At 42.5% G+C, this 25318-nt stretch overlaps 1 protein-coding gene across 1 annotated transcript; it reads left to right on the top strand.

The window, feature by feature from the left end:
- The first annotated feature begins 1512 nt into the window (after positions 1-1512).
- LOC119168054 (uncharacterized) lies at positions 1513-24296 on the top strand. The gene is made up of 7 exons (XM_075867768.1): positions 1513-1896; positions 3610-3884; positions 9405-9880; positions 12602-13086; positions 16360-16384; positions 21071-21532; positions 23715-24296. The coding sequence occupies exons 3-7, from the start codon at positions 9425-9427 to the stop codon at positions 24195-24197; spliced, it is 1911 nt and encodes a 636-aa protein (XP_075723883.1). The 5' UTR covers positions 1513-1896; positions 3610-3884; positions 9405-9424; the 3' UTR covers positions 24198-24296.
- Positions 24297-25318: the final 1022 nt, after the last annotated feature.

Below are 25318 nucleotides of genomic sequence, written 5' to 3'. Positions count from 1 at the left end.
TTCTTTATTTGTAATCTGCTGGAAACTATTCTAAAACACACCAAAAAGATATAACACGGATTGAAGTAAAAAATTATGTTATAACGCAGGAATATGAAAGGTAAGCTCGGCGGCTATGACAAACTGAATTCCTTGAAAGGATGTAGACTTGACAACAATCACATGATCATCGACAAGGAGGCGGTTCTAAGGTAATATACCTTACCTGGGCAAAGCTGGTGACAGAAAGGCGGCGCATTTCACGTGCAGGCTATTTTTCCAGGCGACGTCAATAATAAATAGAAATACAGTTTGGACATTAGTACGCCACGGCATTAATATGGCACGGCGACAGCGTGCCTGTGCGGATGAGGAGCGCCACCTTTATAGATCAGACGCAACTTGTGCTCTCGTAATATGAGCGCGTTTCTCCGCTTGAAGTATTCCACGCTAATTATACAACGTTCAAACTTGGTGCATAGTATTTCCATGGATACTGACAGAATTATTTGAATTCGAATATTTTGCACCGTCGTTTTTTTTGTTTACAGAGAGAAAAATCAGAAAAAAGGAGGCAGGGAGGTTAACGAGATGCTAAGATCTGGTATGCTACACTGCTCTTGGGTTGGGGAATAGAGGTTTGAAATAGAGAGTGTGTGTGTCCCGGTTTTACTTTTTTGTTTCATAGAGGAAACAATACTAAATGCACAACATACTATTATACAACAACTTTCTAGTTCCCCACTTTATTTTCTTGACCTTATTGCGGCACTACAGGCATTTCTCCTCCGCAAATGTGATAGTATAGATGCAACGACAAAACAAAACAGATTGCTTTGAAAGCGACATAGCTCAATTAAATGGTCAAGGCACAATAATAGGTGTATTTGATTGATATGTGGAGTATAACGCGCCAAAACCACCATACGGTTATGAGTGACGCCGTAGTGGAGGTCTCCGGAAATTTCGACTACCTGGGGTTCTTCAACGTGCATCCGAATCGGAGAACACGAGCCTGCAAGATTTCCGCCTTTATCGGGAATGCAGCCGCCGCAGCCGGGATTTGATCCCACGACCTGCGAGTCAGCAGCCGAGTATCTTATCCACTAGACCACCGCGGCGGGGCGTTGAAATGGGGTGATATTGGAGTGCGTTTCACACGTACGGTGTGCCACACGCTGGACAGGGGCGTAAACAGTACTCCTGGCTTCGAACCATGGTCCAAGGGCGCATGGTGATTTTATTTTATTTTTTTATTTCGCCCCCTCGATGAAATTGTGCCTTGTTCTTTTTCTTTTAGTTCTTTGATTATTTTCCTGCCAGAAAGCGGGGCGAAGAAATCGTCACTGATTAGCTGCTGTGCACACCAACACGCGAGCTTCATGAATCAACCCTCGCCGCTGAACCTGGTGTGTATTTTACGGGCTTCCTGCACCGTGGTCTTCAGGTGCGCAACGACAAGGCTTCCAGGCATAACTGCGCAACAGGGACGACCGTCGCCACCATCCCGAACCCCTGCGAGGCGCACGTGGTCCACAATGCCGCTACACGATAAAACGAAGGTCACGCGCCGCTGTTACAATCTGGCAGCTTTCAGACAATTGAAGGTGTCCTGCTTCCTTCAATCACACGTACAGTTACTGCTGCCGCTGTGTTTCTGCCTTTACTCCGTACTTTTGTTAACACAAGCCGGTTTGCACAACACTTGCCTTATGTGGGGATGGCGCACAAGTTCACGATAACGTCATAGGAAGCAGCAATCTAAACGTTCGAGCGACCGTGACGGACGAGAAAAAACTTTCCTTGCTTTCTCTCCAACACTTAAGCAGGCAAATGCGTCATTCATAACGCAGCAACTGCCCTTCGCCGATGCTGTGAAACAAAACATCCCATATCAGGAAGCAGACTGGCGTGCAGGTAAGTGCATTTGCTTGAGAAAAGTTAAATTTTTTTAATGTAGTCTTCATTCACATTCGCGCAGTTTTTTTTTTCAGTACATTAGTAGAACTGTGCATACTTTAGCTGCACAAACTGTGTCACACAGCTTTTCAACGTAGAGTACGGCTCTCCAACGTAACCAGATAGTGATTATCATGTTGTGCTATAATGTGCAGTGTAACTATACCTTGCTAACTTGAGATATATAAGAAGGAGTGCAAGAAAAAACGAACCTTAAGTCGAAGAAAACAGACAGGACCCATCGGTAAGCATTATCACTGTGTGTTTTTTTCACATAGTCAAAATCTTCATTATGCTACTAATTTATTTTGAAGTCAGAAATCTGTATCAATCAGCCGAAGTCTCACCTCTACTGAACTGGCTAATCGAAAAAGTACGAGCAGGACGATTCATTGATTTCGCGACAATGAACTTATCAACTCCATGCTATTAGGTAGGTGGCCTTTTGTTTTTTAGTGGTGATGAAAGATTTCGGTGGTGGAGCTGTACACACAAATCCGGGCACTGGCGGGTGTGAGAAACGGTGCTCTCGGAGTTGCGCCGATCACATGAGCGTTTGCAATAGCCGATATTGAATGATCAATAACCTCAATCCTGGGCTTGGTAGTGATCAGCCGCTTGTTAAATGGCTATCTCATATTTTACCGAAGTGTATGATCATATCAAGGTGCGACGTTTCACTGCAGCCTGAATATGACCGCGTGATCATCGTTATCGGTTGTAGCAGCTGAAGTGTGAACTCGCAAGCACTTGGATGAAAGTCCAAAAGGAGGAAAGAGAAAGCTGTAGGAGTCAGCATTGTGCATGGTGATTGAAAGAGAGAAAAAAGAAACAAGCAAAGAGAAAGAAAGATAGAAAGAAAGTAGTACGTCCGGCAGGTCCACTTGTCTTGCCTCCTTTTCCTGATAAAGCAAGGACTGCTGCTTTTGTACATATGTGTGCGTGGTTCTGTGTGCGCGCCTGCGTGCGTGTGCGTGCTTCTGTGTGTGAGTGTGTATGTGTGCGTGCATGCGTGTTGTCACGTACGCAAGATGTGTGAACTCCGGCGTGCATGTCTTAAGGACGATTTCGAGATATACATACAATTTGTCACCATTAGCTCTGCCAAAGCTTGTCTAGTGGCTAAGGTACTCGGCTGCTGACCCGCAGGGCGCGGGTTCGAATCCCGGCTGCGGCGGCTGCATTTCCGATGGAGGCGGATATGTTGTAGGCCCGTGTGCTCAGATTTGGGTGCACGTTAAAGAACCCCAGGTGGTCTAAATTTCCGGAGCCCTCCACTACGGCGTCTCTCATAATCATATAGTGGTTTTGGGACGTTAAACCCCCCATATCAATCAATCTGCCAAAGCTTGATAAAGACAGTTGTTAGACGCCGGAATTGGTACAGCGGCGCTTGTTACAGGAAGGATTAGGCAGGCCGATTACTTTTCTAGCTCCTAAGTAGTTAAGAAGCGTACGGTGGGGGCCTGTTGGTAATGCATGAAAAACATAAAACTTCGCCTAGATACAAGAAAAAATGTGAGAACGGGACGAGCGTACACTAACAACTGATTTATTTGGATGGTGCCTCGTTCCCACAACATCAACGCGCATGCCCACGATGTGCTTTGCTGGCAGCGGCAGCCGTAGCATCAAGGAGCGCCGCTAAGCAAAACTTTTCTGGCTTCGCAGATTGGAATACCACAATCGGAAAACGCTGATTCCCACCATATCTGTATTGACAAGCACTCAGCTATCTTGCTTGTGTACTTCGGGCCCACTAACGCCGCCTCTCGACGTCACGATGGCTTCCTGGTAAAATATCTGGCAGTGCCACCACGGATTCGCACCACTCTGTGGCGCCACCAGCACTACAGAAGAAAGGGCCCTATCTACTGCGCTTCACCCGGCAGCAGCAGCCATTGCATCAAGGAACGCCGCTAAGCCAAACTTTTTGGGTTTCGCAGGTTAGTTTTTCGCTTGATTACGGCATTTGCCGCCTTTGTTCTCAACGCTTGTCACTGCTGCTGCCAAAGTTGCTGCCGTGGTTGTAACAATAACGCCTAGTAACGCAGTACTTGCTCGCGTTGTTGGAGCCTTGCGGCTAGAAATCGCTGAAACACATGAAAGCTTACGCGTGATCAACTCGATGTGTGAACAATTCAAGAAAAAGTACTACGCCATGAGTGCTGAAAATGAAACCTTAACCAAGGAAAACGACAAGCTCTCTAGCAGGATAGCAGACCTGCAGCAGCACTCTCGTAAAAATAATGCCAAAATCAGGGCGTGCCATCCACACAGGGTAAAAGTGGCGTAGCTGCACTGAGAAAATTAGAGAGTAGATGGCACCAACTGACGTTCATAAGCAAACTCAAAAGCACAAGCAACTGAATTCATAAGCAAAGCTCGAAAATCATGCCAACACTACGACACTCGGCTTTCCTCCTTCTGCAGAGATTAAAGTTTTTGTCAATGACCACCTGACGTAAGACAACAAATGTCTCTTGGCGCAAACTCTCGAGCTGAAACAGCTACACAACCAGAAATGTTTCTTAACGGATGATTGCCTCATTTAAGCCCTCAAGATGGAGGGAAGTCTCATGTACGTCATTTTTACCACTATATCGGTCTTTCGCTAATCACTCCGTAGCTGCCCAAGATTTCTCGTTTTCTTATCCAGTCAGACCTACGTTCACGACAATGTGTTTCTCTTCAGAAGAACTGAAATGTTCACTTAATAAACATCAAACACACCCATAAATTCCTTAGCTATTTCAACATACGTAGCTTTTCAGAGAACTCTGATAGCCTGGTAGATTACTTTCTAATCTAACAACTCCTTCACTATATCTTCTGCTTCCCGGAAATATGGCTGTCAAACGCTGGTATTGTGTCATTCGGCATTCCAAGATATACAATGGAAGCATGTGACCATAACAACATCCAATATCGCAGTTCAGGCATTCTGATTCGAGATAATTAGTCGTATCATTGTCGCCACGGTCTGTTGTTCTCGTGTTCTATAGTTTAATCTGTATATTTCATTCATTTCTCTACTTCATTTCTTTCCGCTAACAGTAGAAACACAATCATTGGATCTATATATCGCTTACTGTCATCTTGTCCTGCTCTTTTTGCTCTGAGTTAGATGCTATCTTAAAACTCATTGCTAATAAAAACAAGAATGCCATCATTCTTGGGGATATAAACTTAGCCATTGCTAACCCTACTGATAGTCATTGCTCTAATTACACCACACGCTATGAAGGGTATGGCCTTGATTACAATATATTTGTCCCCACCAGCTGTCCGCCTTGTGGTTCTCAGTCATTAATAGACCCCAAATATTAAATTTACCAGTCGAGCGACTATCATTGTTCCCATTATGGACCACTACCCCATGTTCACTCTGTTAGGCTCAACCAATATCCCAGTGCACAGAAACAACAGAAAAGCCTTACTTTAACATTTTCAAGTTCATCAACCAAATTGCAGAGATAGATTAAAAACTGAATATTTCGGCAACTGATCTAATCGTAGCATTCTAGCAATTAATAACAAAGTTAGAACCGCGTACGCAAATTGTACAAGCATAGCCAAGGTTTCACAATGGTTTTTAACACCGACAAACCTATACATAACAACAGCCCTCGTACAAAGTAATAATCAACGCGAAATTCTTCACAAGAAGATCAAGTGTCAGCCTTTCAATGTAGCAAGAATGTTGCAATAGGTTACTTATTCCAATACGCTCGGCAAACTCCTAAAATGTGTCCTTCGTGTCCTTATTGTCTCTGTGTCATCGTTTTGTTCTCGCGCTATAACTGTCGTCTTGTTTCCGCGAATATACTCTCTTATCCTCTGAACAACATTGGCTTCGCCAAAACTATTCCACTGAAAGTGCTAATTTATTATTCACTGACATAACAGAGCACGCCCTTGAAAACGGCCATAGTTTCGGCTCAGTGTGTCTAGATTTTAGCAAGGCATTTGATGTCAATTCTCATGACATTGTACCTCATAAGCTAAAAGCTTTGGGCATTCACAGACAAGCACTCTCACTCATACGCAGCCATTTAACTATCAGAACGCAGATGGTGAATTTCGAAGGTTAACTATCACGTGTTGAGTCAGTCATAGTATGTTTCCACGAGGCTCGCTTCTAGCTCAACTCTTATTTCTCGTCTACATTAAGAATATTGCCAACTGCCCAACTAGCACCTCATTCATTTTATACGCTGAGGACACCACTATATTTACCTCTAGCGATTGCATAAATTTCATAGTAACTCAACTGTGACTTGAGCAACTTATCTGTTTTGTGCAAAAATAACCAACTTCGTAATAATGCATCGAAAGCCTAATTCATACTTTTTTCATACAAAGAAAGCTGTCATCCCATCTACACCCCCCACATTAATAATGATATATTCTTTCATTTGCACACGAAATCCTCTTTTTTGGGGTCAAGTTTGATCATAATCGTGAGTTCAACCTGCATGCTAAAATGACCTCAAAAACGGTCACTTTTGGTATCAAAGTACAAATTTTACCACGCTCGTTTTTTTCCACTGCCCATCAGAACTTTACTTTATTACGCATTTATACATTGCCACCTTCAATACTGCATTTTCATCTGGGGAAACACATGTACCACGCATTTACCACATATACAACTTTTGCAGAATTAGGCCTTGCGGATTTTAAGTTTTTGTAGCTTCACACCTTATTTTGTACTAAACTGCACTTCAATAAGCATGCTATAACTACTCTGCGTGGTTAAGCTCGATCTGATTTTACTAATATATTGCACTCTTAATTATGAAAACACTCTCGATGCATTTCATGCATCTGCTCTAATAGTAACAACGCTAGATTTTCATCTAAAAGCAACATTTTACTTCTACGTATAAACTAGTTATGCGAAACTCAGAACTTTTTCATTTCCATTCAATATTGCAATATATTGCCATTACATATTAAGGGATGCCACACAACAATAATATTCAAAAACACATCAAGACACACCTACTGAGAACATTACCTGCTGTAGACTGGTTGTGATTATATACTAAATGTAAACGATATCATTCATTTCACTATTAAAATACTTTATAATATGTATCAGAATTATGTGTTGAACTTTTTGCTCCATCTCTTAGTCTCTTGCTTCTAGAAATTCGTGATCTCGTGTCATTAAAATCAGTTGCAAGCATGTTTCGTTTATTTTAATGATATTTTACACCGTTTTCTTTGATGAACACTTATGTTTATATAAGCTGCGTTGATTGCACTTTTTGTCCTTTATAATGAGTTTTGTACTATTTGTTAGCCAATTACGTTTATTGTTACCCGCTTGCCACTTGTTGTTTTTATTATTGTTTCTTTTCTGTATGCCCTGCCTAATTATTATCTCACATCTTCTTTTCTGATTATCACTGCTTTTTGCTAATGCAGGCAATTTTATTATTATTGACAAATGACTAATAGGAGGTCCCCCTGACAGTTTTGTATCTCCGGGACCTCCCTCTGTACTAATTAGGAATAGAGAAAAAACTGAATTGAATAAAAACATGACCGTGCACTGTGTATGATTACTCAACAAAAAGAAATTCAACTTTTTTCGTGTATACGTGTAACAAAGCTTCACTGACGCTCTTATCGGGGCTGTATCGCATAATATGCAAGGAAATTGTCTTCGAGCTGTTGGTAGGTCTATATAGGACAAATGAACAGCGGAATTATCAGGCATCTGTGGGCGCGCTACAAAGCCCTCAGTTTACACAGTATCCCACCCACCTAGGCTTTGACAGTTTTGTAAAACGATGGGTGACGGAAAATGCCGGCCGCTTTTGATACAGGCGAAGATCACAGGCCATGCAAAATACAAGAAAGCACAGGCCTGATGAGTGTATCAGTGAAACTTCGCTACACGTATGCAAGAAAAAAAGTTAAATTCTTCATCTGTCAAGTCGTCGCGTATCATCAACGTTTCTTCAATTGTACGCATACGCAGTGCTGTTGTGAGAAAGAGGCATCATTCAAACAAATTTGTCGCTCGTCTGCGTTCATTCGGTCCACACACTTCTTCGTCTGCCCTGTGTAGGCGTAATTTTATTGTGCTAATTAAGAAGAATAAATGTGCCACATTATCTCCTTGCATTGGGAAAAAAATCTTCGACATCAGATTCCGCACTGCATGTGTACTTAACCTGCTAAAGATTTTATCCTTTGAACGAAATGCAAGTTGCGTTTATTTCATATGTGCAACGTGAAAGGTGAACAAAAATATAAAAATGCCTGTATTTTTGATACTAACTGTTAGCCTGAACAGTCACTTTTATTAAAGTGTAGAAAGAGCAAAAAGAAAAAATAACAACAACAAAAAAAAAAGCATGGCGAAGAAGCAGAGAATAGAGACAGGACAGGCGTTTTATCCGCTTTTTTTTCTAAACGCACAAATCGTTGCTTCAAGTGTTATGTTTTTCAATAGCAGCTCGCAGAGCATATGTTGTCAGGTTGGCAGTGTCAAAGTTGCCTTTCATCCTCACAGTGATAAAGAGGTGCGTCACTTTGATAACTTTATCAATACGTTAACACTTGTGATAGGCATAAAAAGATCAAACCGTATGGCGTCGTCGTACGCGTTAGGTTTGAAAGGTTTGCCCGTAATATTTAGGCTCACGCCGCACGTTAAATCAGCCACCGGCACAGTAGTTCCCGCCGAAAATATTTAGCCCGAGTCAACAAAAGCTTTAGTCCTATAGCTGTTCGCGCTATGCTTTTATAATTACAAGTAATCTATTTGTTTACTGCAGTGACCATAAATGACTGCTGCCCTGTCCCTATTGCGGAATACTTTAATTTATAGATTTCTTCCGATGTCCGTAGTAGATTTGTTTTTGTTTTTTATGTCTATAACAAACGATTTAGTATAGGTAGACTGCCTAACAACGGTACCTTGATAACATCTTGATTCATCGCATGGCACCCTTGATGACGTAAAAATATATCATAATATAATTGCACTCAATTCCCTTCACTATGATAACGATGTGGCTTCGTCGCTTTTGGCCACTGCACGCCTACAACAAAAAAAAAACTTGAAAGTGATTTATTAACATCAATGTGACGTCACAAATTTTGCGTCTTACCATGTAGTAAACTGACATGGTGGTTTCGGTGATGTCAGTGCAAGCCCTCTATAACAAAAACATATGTTATATCAGGCAAGTGCACTTTCTGCTTACCTACTACTCTTTGTACATCCAAGGTATGTTGTATTTAAGTTCCCATTTTGTTTTTAGAAACCGTAAAGTTATCTGGGAATTTTCAAGACCATTCCGTCTAGTGGAAAATTGCTGCACCTCATGTCATGTGCATATCTACTATTAAACATTACACTACGCACGTGCGTTTTCAAGTAGGCAACCAAACATTTTATACATGCACGTGTATTACCTCTCTCTAATGACTCAATTTCGCAGGACAAGCAAGTGACGACACAATGGATGAAGAGTCCTACCATTACGTGGAAGGTGTCTGGATGCACAGCTTTTTCCAGGATGATACCATACGTTCAGCAGTTAACTACAAACACCAAGATGGCGACATCTTTGTGGTTACCTACCCGAAATGTGGCACATACTGGATGCAGTTCATAGTGTACAACATCTTGACCCGCGCCGAGCCTGTCTCAAGTTTGTTCGAAATCAGACTCAAGAGCCCGTTCATGGATCTCTTTGGAGCAGCGGCTGTGCACAATCCTCTCAAAAATGGCCCCATCACGACCCATCTTCCATTCAACGTTCTCCGTCTAGCGGATTGCGCCAAGTATATCTACGTGGCCAGAAATCCGTATGACTGTGCAGTGTCTTACTACCACTTCATCAAGGGAATAACGCCGAAAACTGTCACCGACGTTTCCTTTGAGAAGTTCCTGAGCCTCTTTCTAAAAGGAAAGGTAATTTATTCTCGCTCTACTATGTATTGGTGTATGAATTATTCACTAAAGTCATAAATTAGTCAATCAAATTTTCTTTATATTTTTTCGTGAGTATTCAGCCAGCTCGGGGGTATTGGCACCGCTGCCTCACGCCACTTTTTTTAACAACATTAATAGAAAACTCTGGAGTTTACTGTGACAAAATCACAACATAAAAAAACACACGCTGTAGAGAACAACTTTTGCCGGTCCTTGGTAACTGACTAATCATATACTTGCACATAACAGTAAAATTGCACGATTGTTTTATCACTTTTTTGCATATACAAAAATCGGGCCAGTGAGGCCAAGAGTTGAACCTGTATTCTCCGGCTCAGCAACGCGAGCCCTCTCACGATAAAGTGCCTCGGCAGCTCTGAAATAGATTTCTGCGGTTCAACTGTGCCTCTAGGAATTCAAAGCGTGTGACTGGGCACCGCTTCTCATAATGCATTCTTCACTGCGCGACAACTATTCTGCATCATCTAGAATCAAGATGCCCGAATTGAATACCAAAACAAAAATATTGCTTTCAACATATAAAAAAGTTTATGAGGTGTTTTTTTCTGCGACACTGCTTGCTTGTTTTACTATTATTTTGAAGCATGTATGTGTTCACAGTTAGAATTCATTCATAATTTAAGCCTTGTTTTACGCTGTATTTTTTAAAATGCACCATGGCTACGATAACAAAAGTGCACCTAAAAAACTATAGGTTTATGAAATACTGCATTTTATGAAACACGGACGCATCCAATAACTTTTTAATGAAACAAGACCACTTTATTTTGTTATCTGTTAAAGGCGAAGCAAATATTGGCGACCTGAAGCACGTTTGAGCGTTTCGACGTACATACTTACCTACCTATCTAGCAGCCTAGGTCCGGTAGATCTTCATGTAGACTACAAATGCTATGCGAGAGTTATACGACATGAATAACGATAAAATTTCGTCTAGGGCTTCGTCGAACTATTTCCTCCACGCACATGCTGTATAAATGCGTTTACCACGAGTCACCTTACCTGGGTATGCGTCATTTCTGATTGGTAGTTTATATATACCAATTACGGTTTAAATGAACACTTATAAAGGAAATGACTGTCATTTTGGCTGTATTATTGGTTATTTAATCTGATAAAAAGCCATAAGCATTACATACGTACATCTTTAACACAAACATTGATCCAGGTGGACGTCAATTGTGCTTTCATTGTTGACTTCCCTTATAAAACAAATGATCAGAAATTTTTATTTTATTTACTTTATTTACAGTACACTGTGGTCACAAAAGACTATGCAGGTGGGAAAATATACAGTTTCAAATTTACACGCACAAATGGAGCCGTAAGGCACACAAGCTCACAGAAAAAGGAAACAAAGCAATCTTACGGCATATCTAGAAGTATTACCAGCACAGCCTGTCAGGATAAAAAAAATATTACAGTTCTAAGGAGAGTGCCGCACATTATAAGAAGTGTAAAAGTAAACAAAAAAGAACTCTTCCCGGAATACGTAGGATGCGTAAATACAGTATTCGCAAATTATGAATTAACACTGCATCAATAAAACACGTAGTGAGACATTCTAATAAACTATACATCGGTTTTTCTATGATTAAGCAAGTTATATTCAAGTGTTGTTCGATCCCGGCAAAATAGGCTAACGAAAGTTACCAGTGATATTCACGGCATCACGCAGTAAAGCACACTTCGTGGTAGATATTATGGATGTGTACTCCGATTGCTGACCTTATGTCAAATCATAAGTAACCATGTGCAGTTGCCAGTAGACGCCAGTGACCTGGTAAGCCCACGAAGTGCACTCAACTATTTCACTTAACATCGATCCACCTTGTAGTCCTCGTGTGAAAGCGAAAAGAATTTGGCATAGCCAGTTACCAGAAGGCTCCTTCGCATGAAACCATTTCTCAAAAGGTGTGGGATCTGCCGAATCTTCAGTTTAAGGCGTGCTGCCCGGTGACTTACACGATTACGAAATTACGCAATACTTCTTTCCATCTTCAACACACGTATACCATGGTGGTGCAGTGGTTACGTTTGTCAGCTACTGACCGGAAAGTCATGGGTTCAGTCCCATTCGCGATGCTCACATCTCATTGTAGGCTAAATGGTAAACACTCGTGTACTGTGCAAGGTCACAGCACAATAAATCATCATAGTATTTAGAGAATTACTAGAAAACTCCTACAGATGTTCATATATACGCAGGAAGACCTGCTACTTGATTTTTTGGGGTGCATGCACCGTAAAAAAACAAAAAAGGTACTATCTGGCATTATTTCACCTAACGTTATACACCAGGCTTCTTGTTTACTAGAATGCGCGAGAGTTATTTCAGATTCTGTCAATAAAATGAAGACCTTCACGACACAAGTGTGCCTATAAAGCAGAGAATGAAAAAAGCTTAGTTTTGTTTCGTACGAAATTTCGCTCTTAATGAACGTGCTTGCGTTGCCACGAGACCCTTCATTTTCTACGTTCAACTTGAAGGTAACTGTCGCGCTAAGTTTTGTTCGGATGTTTTCAAGATATAATGAAAAAAAAACGTGTTTGACGCTAGCAGTATTCCAAAATATACTATAAAAGCATTTATTTAGGCTAGAAGTTGACCAGCAGGCTTACGCAGAAAAGCGTAAGCATGCACTTCACATTAATTAAAAGCACCGCTCTCTTTTCCAGGTGATCTACGGTGACTACTTCGATCATCTTCTACCATGGTACGAGAGCCGGATGGCTGATAATATCCACTTTGTCACATATGAACAGCTTAAGACGGACACCAGTGTAGAGATGCTCAAGATTGCCGAGTTTCTTAGTGAAGAACACGCAAATGCGCTCCGGCATGACAAAGCGCTTCTTGAGAGTGTCCTGAACGCTTGTAGTTTAGAAAAAATGAAGGTCTTGTTCAACGATAAGCCATCAGAAAGGGCGAAAAAGCTTTTCGAAGCTGCTCTAGAGAAACCCGAAGCTGTGGTGACGGCAAAACCTGTCGCGGAAGAACAGGTCGAAATGCACGAAGGCTCGGCCTTCGTGCGCAAGGGTATTGTAGGAGATTGGAGAAACTATTTCACTACTGAACAAATTGAGCGAATGAAAGAATGGATTGCGGGGAAGACGCAGGAAAGTGACGTGATGGATCTCTGGGCAAACTTCGATCTCCCATAGTGACGTGTGCGTGAGAAGCCTTGCTCTTAGCCTGTAATGTGCTCTTAATTAGAACATTCTTGCATTCCTTTCTCATCGTGGAATTGTTCAGAAAAAAAAAACGCCTGCCTTTGGTTGCATATCTACCTCAATAAAAGAAAAGTTGTCGATTGTATCGATAACGTCTGCATCTGTACCTTCTACTGAATTCTCCCGTGATAGAAGTATAATACACTTTATTTGGTTTGCCGCGAGTGGGGTCCTGGTGGCCTCAGGTAGCGACTACTAGGCAACGTACTCGTGCGGCATTCTTCACCACTCAGGAGGTCTAGAGCAGGTCATTCAGCTCCGAGCTGATCGACCAGGTCGCGCAGCCTAAATCTTTCGCAATAAGCTTTTAAATGAGTATACGTCATGTTTTTGTAACATTGGCGATTTTCAGAATACGTGACCTTGCGACATGTCAGTGTTTTTTTTTTACCATTGCGCTTTTCTTTATCTTTTGTGTGTTCAGAAATCCAATATAACATCACAATCAGTGAAACATGGTTAGACGTAGGAAGTGCTCCTTAGAAAAGTATGCTCATTTCATTGTCGAAATTGGCATATTTTTTTCTTTTACCAAATATTCAATTAGCTAAAATAATTACTTGAAATGGTCGACATGATGTGCGCTAATAAAAGTGCGGTGGCGCTGCGGCCAAGGAGGGCTTAGAAACCTGTGGTCTTAATGGGGCCCTGCAACACTATCAGTTGATGGTCAGGAAACGTTGTCGATCGGTATATTAGAGCGCAGCTCATGTTTCTCAATTTGTAATAAATTATCAAATTCAGCAAAAAGTCACTCACTCATCTGTTGTGAAATTTTGTCAAATACCCAATATTAATATGTAAATGCCAATGCATCATTGATTGGCTGATTCGGGCATGGTGCGCTCATTCGGTGCAGTTATTGCCGTGGGAGGCCGGTACTTGTTCACACGTGCGCACGTGATCGCACTGAAAAGCCACGTATTCAAAAAAAAAACAAAGAAAAATGCACTCAAGGTCACGAGGCGTGCGTGACATTTGTGTTTTGCTTGTGGCATACATCTTTGCTTAGTTTCCAGTACATTTGTCGGATCGAGGGAAGAGAGAATGCAATAGCAGCGTGTGACAAATCTTTTTAACTTCGCTCGTACTGAACGCATTCGAAAAATCTTTTCGGTGGTGAATTCATAAATAAATGAGCTCCTTTAGTGACTCCAGTAAATGGCTGCCTAAAAAACCATGGCAGGACCCTTTTAAGATCTATAGAACTTTTTTTAATAATTCCAAGCTCTATAAGAGTTAGCAATCTCTATTGTCCTAAGCTGTGTTTGGTGATTTTTTGATTGGGAAGCAGCCAATGATATGCTGTAGGGTATGACTGGATTGCGTGAAGCGAGTGTGTTTGAATTTCGAGGGAGTATAAAGAGAAGGCTTTTTCATGCACACATAAACAAAACCGTGGTGAAAAGAGGCGTTATCAGTAAAAAAAATGCCGCATTTTACAGCCTACAAAGAAGCAAGGCTCAGCATCTCCGTGAATAGTGTTGTTCAATAAATGAACAGGCAAGAGCTCATGTTTGAACCATAGGATCAGAATATATCTATGCAAGAAGACTTCGATTACTTGGAACTGTTGATCGAGAACTCATGTTTGAATGAAACTCGCTGCACTAAGCTCTTCAAAAGTACGGCTGGCCTGGTCTGAAACCAAAAGCACATCGTCGACGTCTGCCGAGTGACGCCTGATTATGCCAGGAGAATCAGATGTTACGTCAGTATGCATACTTCGAATAGCGTAGCGGAATACCCGCACTCCTTTTTTCGTTCCAAGAATGTGCATACTTTTGGTGTAAATTGGGCTTCGACTGTCCTCATAATTTAGCGCCATTCAAAACCACCCGCTTGCTCACACGTTCATCCAACATAACATTCGCCATGCCGGCACTACCCTGCAGCCAGCACTGGCACATAGAGCCGCTGAGGACTCCAGGAAACGACAGACTGGCACAAACTGAACTAGCGTCATTTTTAAAGGTAACACTGAAATATTTTTTGTTTTATTGAGACTTCAACGCAGACGTCTACTTTCATTCTGTCTTGACATCAATTATTGTATGATGTCCCCACTGCACCGTACGGTTTGTGTGACAGAGCCCTCCACTCGGGGCGCTAAGCATGCCAAACATTTCCATTGATTACTCAATTACTAGAGTGTTCTGTGTATATTATTGATATTTGAGAGATTCTCGAACATTCATAGTTTCCTTAAACATGAAATTTTCTTGGCATTTACGCCCGATATTACTTCTTAGAATAACATCAGCAGACTTGATTGATTCAATAATTGATCGATCGATCGATTGATTGATTGATTGCCTTTTATACTGGCGCAATCCCCCACAGGGTATCGGCCATGAAACGAGCGGTGCCTCACTAAATAAAAGCTCACTTGTGGCCTTGTTGGTGACACATATCTGATGCATTGTACCGGTATAAAGGGCAATCAATCAAGCAATTGATCGATCAATCGATCAACTGATTGATTGATTGTCCTTTATAGTGGTGCAATTCACCACAGTGTATCGGCAAGGAAACGAGTGGTACCTTACTAAATAAAAGCTCACTTGTGGCTTTGTTGCAGTCACATATATAATGCGTTTAGCGCAGATTTATGGGTTCGGCACCACACAAAGGCAACAGTCACAGGCGCTAACTTTTAAATAGTGATGTATTTCATTGCTGATCCACATACGTATACATTTAAAAGCGACCCTCTAACATGACCAGGTAGAGTGACATCCAGGTAAACTATTTCAACGTTACTTGAAGACTGGCATGAACACTAACACAACCCCATGCTGCTGGCTCAACGATTAATCGAATAATTTCGCCAATGTACCCTACGCACAACGAAACACTCGTCAAAAAGCAAAGTGCATTCACATGTGCTAAGATATGTGGCTAACCAGCCATTACTACCTAATATCTGCCATCCGGGTTGAAATGCTTTCTTTTTTAACAATACCTCCAGCGTGTGTCCCCTTCAGCTTGTCCCTTCTTGATAAATCCGCGCTGAACTCTTCATGTATGCTTGACATACACGAACGGAGGACCAGAAAATACAGAGGGTTACGTTGTCAATATACTGTATGCTTTATCACGTCGAGTGCAGACGGCGAAAACGACTGAACGTTTTAACATTGACTGCCAAGCGCTCGAGTCAATATTTGCACTGAACGACTGTTTTATCAAATATATCTCAGTTTCCTCGTGCGCAATAAAGAGCAGGTGCGTTCGTGTATTCTAGCTAATCGATGGCCAATGAGCGCGTAGGAGTTACACTACTTTCGTTAGTCGCACACGGAATATGTGTACTGATAATCGCACTCATATATTCACTGGCTGGACTGTGCTGCCTACAACGGTGGTGCTCTTGACAAGCAAAGCTTCAGTTCTTGCTGCGCAGTCAGACTGCTGTGTTCGTCGAATAGAAATTGACTTCTTCCTTAAGTGCTTGAATAATTGACGCTGTAAGCTTCCACCAAAACTCCAGGTGAGCCTGCCAAACGCGAATATGTCTAACTTGGTGCATGTTTGCATGCATTGCACCTTACAATTTCCCCCTCCTCACCAAAATACACCAGAAATTAGCTTTATAAAGTAGCATATACTTCGTGGCCAATAGGACAGCGTTGAGATAACTATTCTCTAGAAACAATCAAGAATGTATTGGGCAAGTCAACTGTCATTTAAGGTCTGTCATACAGCTGAGAATCATGTGCGGTGAAGAAATCTTTATCATAGGAAACAAACTGTTTATTTGACAATATTCATTTTGCGTCTCTTTAAACCTGTTCGTGCATTTCAGTGGTACACAGCAACAATAGTTGTGCTTTTGAAACTTTCTATATTGAATTCATGTGTTTTCAACTAAATAAGTTTTGGCGGTACACGGCTACATGCTCGTGTTTTTCTTTTTCGTGTGCGGTTATACAAACGATCATATCTAGAAATCTTGTACGCTTTTCATAACGTATAGTCTTGCATTTTAATATACGCAGTCTTAATATTGTGTTTGAGACCCCTGTAACGCTTTGACGTATTGTGTTTTCTAAACAAATAGTCTCATTAGACGCGATAGCATTTAAGAGCTCATTTCTCAGAATGCATGTGTCGGAGTCGTGGGCGCGAAAATGAGAGTTGCTCTCAAGTTCATATTTAAAGTATGAGGAACAAATGAAAAACACACATGCTTGGCTGGAGCGAGAATTCGATGCAAGACTTTCGTGCGCAAAGCAGATGCTCTACCACGAATTCGCGCCTGTGCCTAAAATATTAGGGATAAGACACTATGCAAAATTCGTGTAGTGGCAAGGGTCTCCTTAACGCGTAATATATTGCGTAGCAGAAGTGTTGAACTATAAAGTCGTCAGAATCAGTGTATCGCGCAATGTTCAAAGGCCCACCAGCTACAAAGTGCATGGGTCCAACAACCTTTATGAAGAACGGTATAAACGAACTGTGCAGCTGCGCGGTTGAACCTTTTACCTTACGGAGGCGTATTGCTTGTACAGCCAAGTCCACGTCTGTGAAGAGGCAGGGCTGCTAACAGACGGCTTTGTTCGGCGGGGTGGCTCCTTTCGGCCCCTGTGGACTCTGACATGGCATGCCCAGGAGTATGCACGTCCAAAGAGATATGAAGTTCTGCGCAGACTGCTTGAAACCGAGATTTATATTTCTATACTCCTTTGTTCGACCACCCGTGTGCTTTGCCTGAGGCTATCGCTCTTCCATATGAATGTGTATATTGGAGCAGCGAGAATGCGCGTGTCCTTTGTTCTAGGAGAGCCGTGTGCGCATTATCATGTCCAACGCGTCACCCTTTGGCATCGAGATTCAGCCAGCATCATGAGGCTGAGTACATCTTGGTTAAACAAGAGCACTTCTCCATGTTTCAACACATGGGTCACAGGTCTGCATGTGTTCATGGGCAAGCCACGTTATTATCCGCATCTATCGCAAGGTGTCACCACCCCTCCCTCTGAGCCTGCTTGCGCTCTACAGTGTCGTGGGCGCTTCTGTATATTGCCAACTCGCAAGCGCAAGCCTTGTAGCGTGGTGGACCGTCTGTGATTAGACTTGCAGTATACATTCTAACAAACTTTTAAATGGCCGGTGTTACGCGCCCAGACGTTCCCTTACTTGCCGAACGGTCTCCGTCAACCAGGCCAGCCAAGCCACGCAGGCGATTGGTAATTAGATGCAAACGTGGGCTGATTAGGCTATCACGTTATCCTTTTGGGGGTGATGCTCGAGCTTCCTTAGTGTTGTTCTCGAGGCTTTCTTCGCAAGCACAAAGGAATGAATATTCAAAAATAGCCACAAATTGAAATCAGAGCAACGGCGATGATTTCTAGAGCTCCTCTTACTATGATTCGAGCCGAACGCCTCTCATACACCGCCATGTTCTAGAGGGACACAATTATATGGCACATTTGGAGCATGATAAACGATTGATGTCGCTCGAACAGAGTTTCCATGTTATTATCTAGTGCAAAAATATTTGACTTGAACGCAAATAATTGCGCATAAAAAGCGCTTACTTTTAAACTTGTGGGTCTGGGCTTCGTATTTGGCTAGGACTTATCGACTTCCACGATTACAGGTGGACAACACTCTAACCTGTCTTAGTTGTTGTAATAAGCCTTTGGGTCTATCATAGCGGAGAATATATCTGTGTCGATTAGATGGCGGAGTTTGAAAATGCCCAGAATAATACATCGCCGGTCTGAAGTGCTCAAGCTGCCACTGATAACTAACTTTAGGCAGATATTCATAATTTATTACTCAAAGAATGATGTGCAGGCAAAAGACTGTGTAAGAAATCACAGCATACTCACGAAAAAAATGACAATGAGTGGAGGAAGCTCCGGAGGTGCATCGGTAAACTGTGAATCTTTAAAAAGTATTGCGCAGTCAATCATTATGTAAAGATGGCGAGCACGCACTGTAGCCGTTTTTCGAGCCCTCTACTCCACCACCTCGTTTTTGTCGCTCATACACGAAGCACACACTCTCCCGTTGAAAGAGGAAGCGCGCCAAGAGCGAACGAATTTTAACGCCAGAGTGAACGTGGTCTCTCATCCCACAAGAGCACGCTTCGGAGTTGAGCGAGTGCCCCAGCGCCATGTAGTGAGCAATACGAGTACTAGGAGTACTAGCATTGTGAGGGCCACAGCGAAATCTGATGAGGCCTCTAAGTACTAGCGGTCTACTACAACTCGGAACTTGCCTACGCGTTAAGAGTTTTCTCCCCAAAAAGTCAACCCATTTTCTGCCGTAGTTCGAACTTCTCAATAGCGTCCAGAAACGTACCTAGGTTGCCATTTTTCTATATAACACTACCGTGCAGCGTGGGCTTTGCAATTGACAGGAATTGTAGATACTGCCTCGGCCACGTTTTTGCAGTCGCGCGAGCAGCTGCATTGTGCCCTGCGGGGCGACACGTTGAGGCACTTTCAGACTCTGCCGGGTGTGTCAGGAGTAAGCGTGACCAAGTAGTCATACTTACCACGTCGGAGCCTGAAACTGCCTTCAGGTGTCGCCCACAGAGTGAAACCGGCTGCTCGCTTGCTCTACGCAGACGTTGCCACAGCTGTACAATCAAGCTTGTCATGTCGCCGTTGCCGGTGCACTCGAGACCATGCTTAGGGCGGCGTTAGTGTCCGCGAAGACTGATAACTCATGGATTGTTAACAAAAGCTAAACAAGCCAAAGAGCAAAAATTGTGCCCTAAAATGAACTTTCATGGCGAATATATCGCCAGACTTGTTGTAAAACGTGAAATCTAACAAAACATGTTCATAAGAAAACAAAAATGTGGGCCTACGTGCAGGTGTAATGCTATAATGGGCAGATGACACTAGGCGAAAAATATCGCTCCCTTTTCATCATATAATGGCGTTTCAGTTGCTTTGAACATGTGCCACGGTACGCAAGGATGCATTATTTTCAAAAAAGCAGTGAGTATTTTGTGGCAAGGCTCGCGTGTTAGTTTAGTAGCGCAATAGCCCACAACACACGTGAATTTGCACGATAGTCTATGACGTTGCATTGTACTAGTGCTACACTTGATACGCTCAATGATAAACATCTTCTGTGCCAGCGATTAGAGACACACCGGAAGTGATAGTGAAAATCTAGTCATGGGTCGACGCCTTCATTGTGAGTCAAGCCCTACAATCCCAAACTATTTAGGCACCTTGCCAGACAGGATAATCAGTATTGCCATTAGGCTTAGGCTAGCTGCCACATACCTACAAAGAAAACGGCGTGCATACTTGGAAGAGAAAAAAACGCAGATACAACAGCGCTTTTAAGTGATTCTCAAAGGAAAAAAAAGAAGATAAAAGTGAGCTGCGTAGCTGCCTGCATCATAGTGGGACACCTCAGCAGTGACTCATGAGGTAAGGGGATAATGAGGGTTTAAAAGGAATAGGTATTGAAAACACATAGGGATAGAGATTAGGACACCCACATACCGATGTAAAGAGAAGATAGAGAAAGATGTGACAGGGTCAAAGGAGTCCGACTACGGTGCACCATTTAGCGAGAGCTTCACGGCGTCAGGAGATGGCACAGCCGGTCGGCCAGAGCTGCGCTGTCGTCGGAGATCACGGGCGCACAACCGGTCGGCGCAGAATCCAGTGAGCGAGTCCCCAACAGCACTCTTGTTTGCCTGCCTTCTTGGCCTCCAGTTGTGCCACCTGTGGGTTCTCGCGCCTTTAGCACTGTGTGTAAATTCGCAGCTTCCAATTCGGGAATGTACCAACAAACATTTTATTTCTTTAGTAGCACGAAACCACATAGAATTAGCAACTTCATTGAACTAACCTAGTAGTTGGTTTGAAGATCATATTAGTTACTTTAGTTTGCCTAATCTGGCATTATAATCATTTTCTTCCGAGGTGAAAGGAGTGCACAATGGATGAAGAGTCTTACCGGTTTGTCGAGGGAGTGTGGCTGCACAAGATATTTAAAGAGGAACAATATCGTTCGGCGATCAGCTACAAGCCACGTGACGGGGATGTCTTCGTCGCTTCGTATCCAAAATGTGGCACCAACTGGACGCACTTTATCGTCTACAATATTCTGACGCGTGCGAAGCCGGTTACCCACTTGAACGAGTTCAGACGCATGTGCCCTTTCATCGACGCGAACGGCAGCGGAGTCGCCGAAGACCCCCTGAGAACTGGGCCTATTATGACGCATTCTCCGCTCCGTGTCCTTAAGCGAGCCAGTTGTGCGAAGTACATCTACATAACCAGAAACCCCTATGACTGTGCCACGTCCTACTACCACTTTCTCAAAGGGATCACCCCGAAAACAACTGACGTTTCCTTCGAAAGATTTTTGTCTCTGTTCTTAGCCGGAAAGGTACTGTGTTTTATTTTTACACGTGTATCTTTATTTTTACTACTAGTGTAATGATTACAGTGCTGATGTGGCAGCTTTGTCCTTTCTATGATTAACAACTTGAAGGTTACGAAAACTAAGAGACAATATTACATAGTTCTTAATAAAGTTTTTAAGCGAAAAGCGAGCCCTTAAATATCCAATTGCAGAAGCTTGGGCTAGTTGGTCCGGTTTCATGATGACGAATTTCACAGTGAGATAGGATAATGGAAAAACAATCTTGCTCTTGCGCTTTAAAACCCTATACGATGTGTTCGTGCTGTAAAGATTGAAAGCCATTGTAACTTTCCGCTTTTTTTCATGAATGGCTGAGAAGACATTTCGTCACAAAGCATTCTGACATACATAGTGTGCCAATATCTCAGTATGAGATGTGTGTTAAGTCGTGCGATCTCATACCACAAATTAATGATGCGCTTTCGTTTGAGTCATTATAAGCATAAAGTTTCCTAAAATTAACGAGAGGAGACTCTGGTGCTGCGATAGTTCAGCAACCATGGGATTGGTGGTAGTACACGGATTTGCCTAGTCTTCGTATTTGCGGGCGACGAATCATACTTGCGGCTTTGTTTATTTCTGGTTTCGGTTTTGTTTTGAAGGAAAGAACGAACCCTTTTGCAATTTCTGGTCCGATAATTTTCTGACCCGAGAATGATAGGCCTAAAATAATAAGGTGGTGAAGCACAACCGCTGAACACTTGCTGATTTTGTTTTGTGAGAAGACAGCTCCAAGCCACAGAAACACACACGTCGCCAGAAGCAGGCCAGAAGTACGAAGATTAGACAATTACGTGTACTACCCATTATTCTCATGCTTGCTGATCCGCCGCGCGTTGCAGCTCTCATAGACACTAGCACCAGGGTTCCCTCTAGTGTATACTATGAAACTCTATGATTTAAGGGGGCAAATTGTGGTAGATGCTCCTGCGCAATCTCACATTCAAGGGCTTGTAATGGTATGCTATTCCTAGATGGGCAATGTATAGGCGAAGTAAACTTATTCATTGCTTTTAGATGGGAAGAAAAGATGGTCACGAAAGAGGTGCTATAAACACCCGGCAAGGCACTACTAACAACTCAAATATTTAATTTTCAATGCACATTTATAGAACGCAACCTTGCTAGTTTCCCCCCTCCCCCTTGACAATCGATAGCAGGCATCACATCATCTACTAGCACGTGTCGTTGTGGAAAACCTATCTGTTTTTCCTGGAAACTCATCAAGCGATGTCTAACGTACCTCGAAGCTTCTCTGCTGATGTAAAAATCCTGAGCAATTATTCTCTGAGCTTTCGCTGGAAGCTTGCAGACCACTATCGTCCTTTTAAAAGCACGCCTACATTATCTCTTCTTATCATTTATGCAGTTCACGGCTAAAAGTGTGTTTTGTTCTGCCTAACATAGCGCATTCCACGTGATAGGGTTATTTTATACGTGACACCTACTTCACAAGGTCACGAAAATGTTCGAGGTTTCCCTTGATGCTCACCATACAATTTTGAGACAGGTACTCCGCAAGCTTACTGATTGCACAGCAAGGGTGGCCCACCTTTCTATCAATGTGCGTTCTGAATAAATTAATTCAGTTCTTGTAGCACGTCGTCCTGTGTTTATGGCTTTCTTCATGAGTGTCTTGCCGCACACATTAGAAGAATTGAATCCGAACAAGCTCGCCAAACTTTAAATTAGGCCAGAGTAAAGGTGTTAAAGGTCAAGGTCTGATGTTTGTCTTACGTCCACAACTTATTGTAAAAAAACACGTACGGGATCAAGTAACGACTTTCTGTCTGCATGTGAATTAAAAAAAAACAATTTTGCACACCCTGCTATATACACCTTGGAAAATTTTACGATTGAAGCCGCTCATATTTAACTCTCACCTGTCTTAACACCAAAAGTTTACTTTGTCAAGACAGAGCAAAGAAAGAACTCTTGGCATCTTGCAACCCAGTCAGGTGGAAAACTTAAAATTCTGAGTAAGAATGTATTACCAGGAATTGATTGTGCCTTCACAAGAACCTAAAAGCAGTAAGTATGTTGGTAGTAGTACAGCCTAGACATTCTGAGGTGCCAACTTTGCTCATGCTGTGCACGCAAACATCAAACTTGTGAGCCTCTGTAACGTTTTTCTGTAATTTTACAGCTCGTTTACGGTGACTACTTTGATCACTTATTGCCGTGGTACCAGTGCCGTGAAGACGACAACGTCCTCTTTCTTACATACGAAGACATGAAGGCGGACACCAAAGGACAGGTTTTGAAAATCGCCGATTTTCTAGGGCGCGAACAGCACGGTGCTATGCTTCGCCGGGACGAAACTGTCTTGAGCCAGATACTCGATGCTTGCAGTTTGGACAACATGAGGATCGTCTACAAGTATATGCCGATTGACAGGACAAAGAGAAGTCCTTTCTTAGAAGAAGCCTCATCTGTGCAAGTGTCGAACTCAACACAAGATGACGACGTAGAAATGCATGATAGCCCCGGCTTTATACGCAAAGGCATTGTCGGCGACTGGAGAAACCATTTTACACATGAACAAATTCGACGTACAAAGGAATGGATTGCCAAAAAGACTGAAGGAAGCGACGTTATGACCCTGTGGAAGGACTGTGAACTGCCATAGTTTACCTATCTGAAAATAAGACTTCCTTGATCGAAGTATGTTTTATCGTTTTTTTATTATTGAAATAGAAAATAAACGAATGAGTTTTTGTCACCGATACTTAACGACGGCTACTCCTTTTCACTTGATTGGTAAAAATAAAAAAATAAAAAACAATAGCATATATACGTATATAGAAACCTACAAGGGTGAAAGCAAAAGTTCTCCTATGGATAGAACAAACACGCAGAAACCACGCTCACTTCAAACTTTTGTCCGTTCAGTAGCCGTCACAAATCTTCGTTTCGTCGAAGAAGTGCTGCAGCAGCTTGATTGCTTTGCCATTTGTTTTGCATGGCCATTGACCTATTATTTTATTAAACTCAAATGGCCACTCGGGATCTAACTTATGGAGTTCCAGTTCTAATCACCTTCGATGTGCGTCGTGTTTCACACAGTCGAACAAGAGGTGACAGATATCCTCGTCGTCGTGGCCGCATGAACATGCTTACGATGTTTCACGCTGAATACGAAGTAGGAAGTGTTTTGTGTAAGCAGCTACGAGTCGTGGGCATTGTTTGAGTGTGTCGATACGTCTTGGGAGGTCACGGTCTCATTGGTATTCTAGATTATGATCGACAGAATATAGGACCGATTTCTTTGTTTTGTCTATGAACCAGGTATACAGGCATAATTCACGTTTTGTTGTTCCTAAAATTTTATTCACATCATATACCGGAATGAGGCACCTTTGCGTAGAATTATGAGCGTTTTTCGCCAAATCACCCGCCATTTCATTTCCCTTAATTCCACAGTGACTGCAAACCCACTGAAATGCCACACGATGATTCGACTTCATAACTTCTGAAAGCTCTTTTAGTGTAGCGTATACTATACGCACATCAATGTGTCTTGAAGTGGCATTTTTCACACACGCGAGTTCTGCCAGAGAGTCTGTAATTTCCACCCGTTTCCTTGGTGTCGTTGACAGTTTAATAAAGCTTATGGCTAGCAAAATTGCCACAAGCTCCGACGTTGTTGAAGAGGAGAGGTGGCCCAACTGACATGCATATTCTTCGTGCAATTCCGGAATGATAACTGCTGATGTCGCTGTTTTTTGGTGACGGAGCCATCAGTGTACA

The sequence above is a fragment of the Rhipicephalus microplus genome, chromosome 6, assembly GCF_043290135.1.
Source record: "Rhipicephalus microplus isolate Deutch F79 chromosome 6, USDA_Rmic, whole genome shotgun sequence".
In the NCBI taxonomy this organism is placed as follows: Eukaryota; Metazoa; Arthropoda; class Arachnida; order Ixodida; family Ixodidae; genus Rhipicephalus; species Rhipicephalus microplus.
This window is presented reverse-complemented; position numbering and strand designations above follow the sequence as displayed.

Coding starts and splice junctions, on each gene's coding strand:
- LOC119168054 (XM_075867768.1), top strand. CDS start 9,425: ATGGATGAAGAGTCCTACCATTACGTGGAAGGTGTCTGGATGCACAGC. Junction 13,087..16,359: donor GCAAACTTCGATCTCCCATA/GTGACGTGTGCG, acceptor AATATATCTCAG/TTTCCTCGTGCGCAATAAAG. Junction 16,385..21,070: donor TCGTGCGCAATAAAGAGCAG/GTGCGTTCGTGT, acceptor CCGAGGTGAAAG/GAGTGCACAATGGATGAAGA.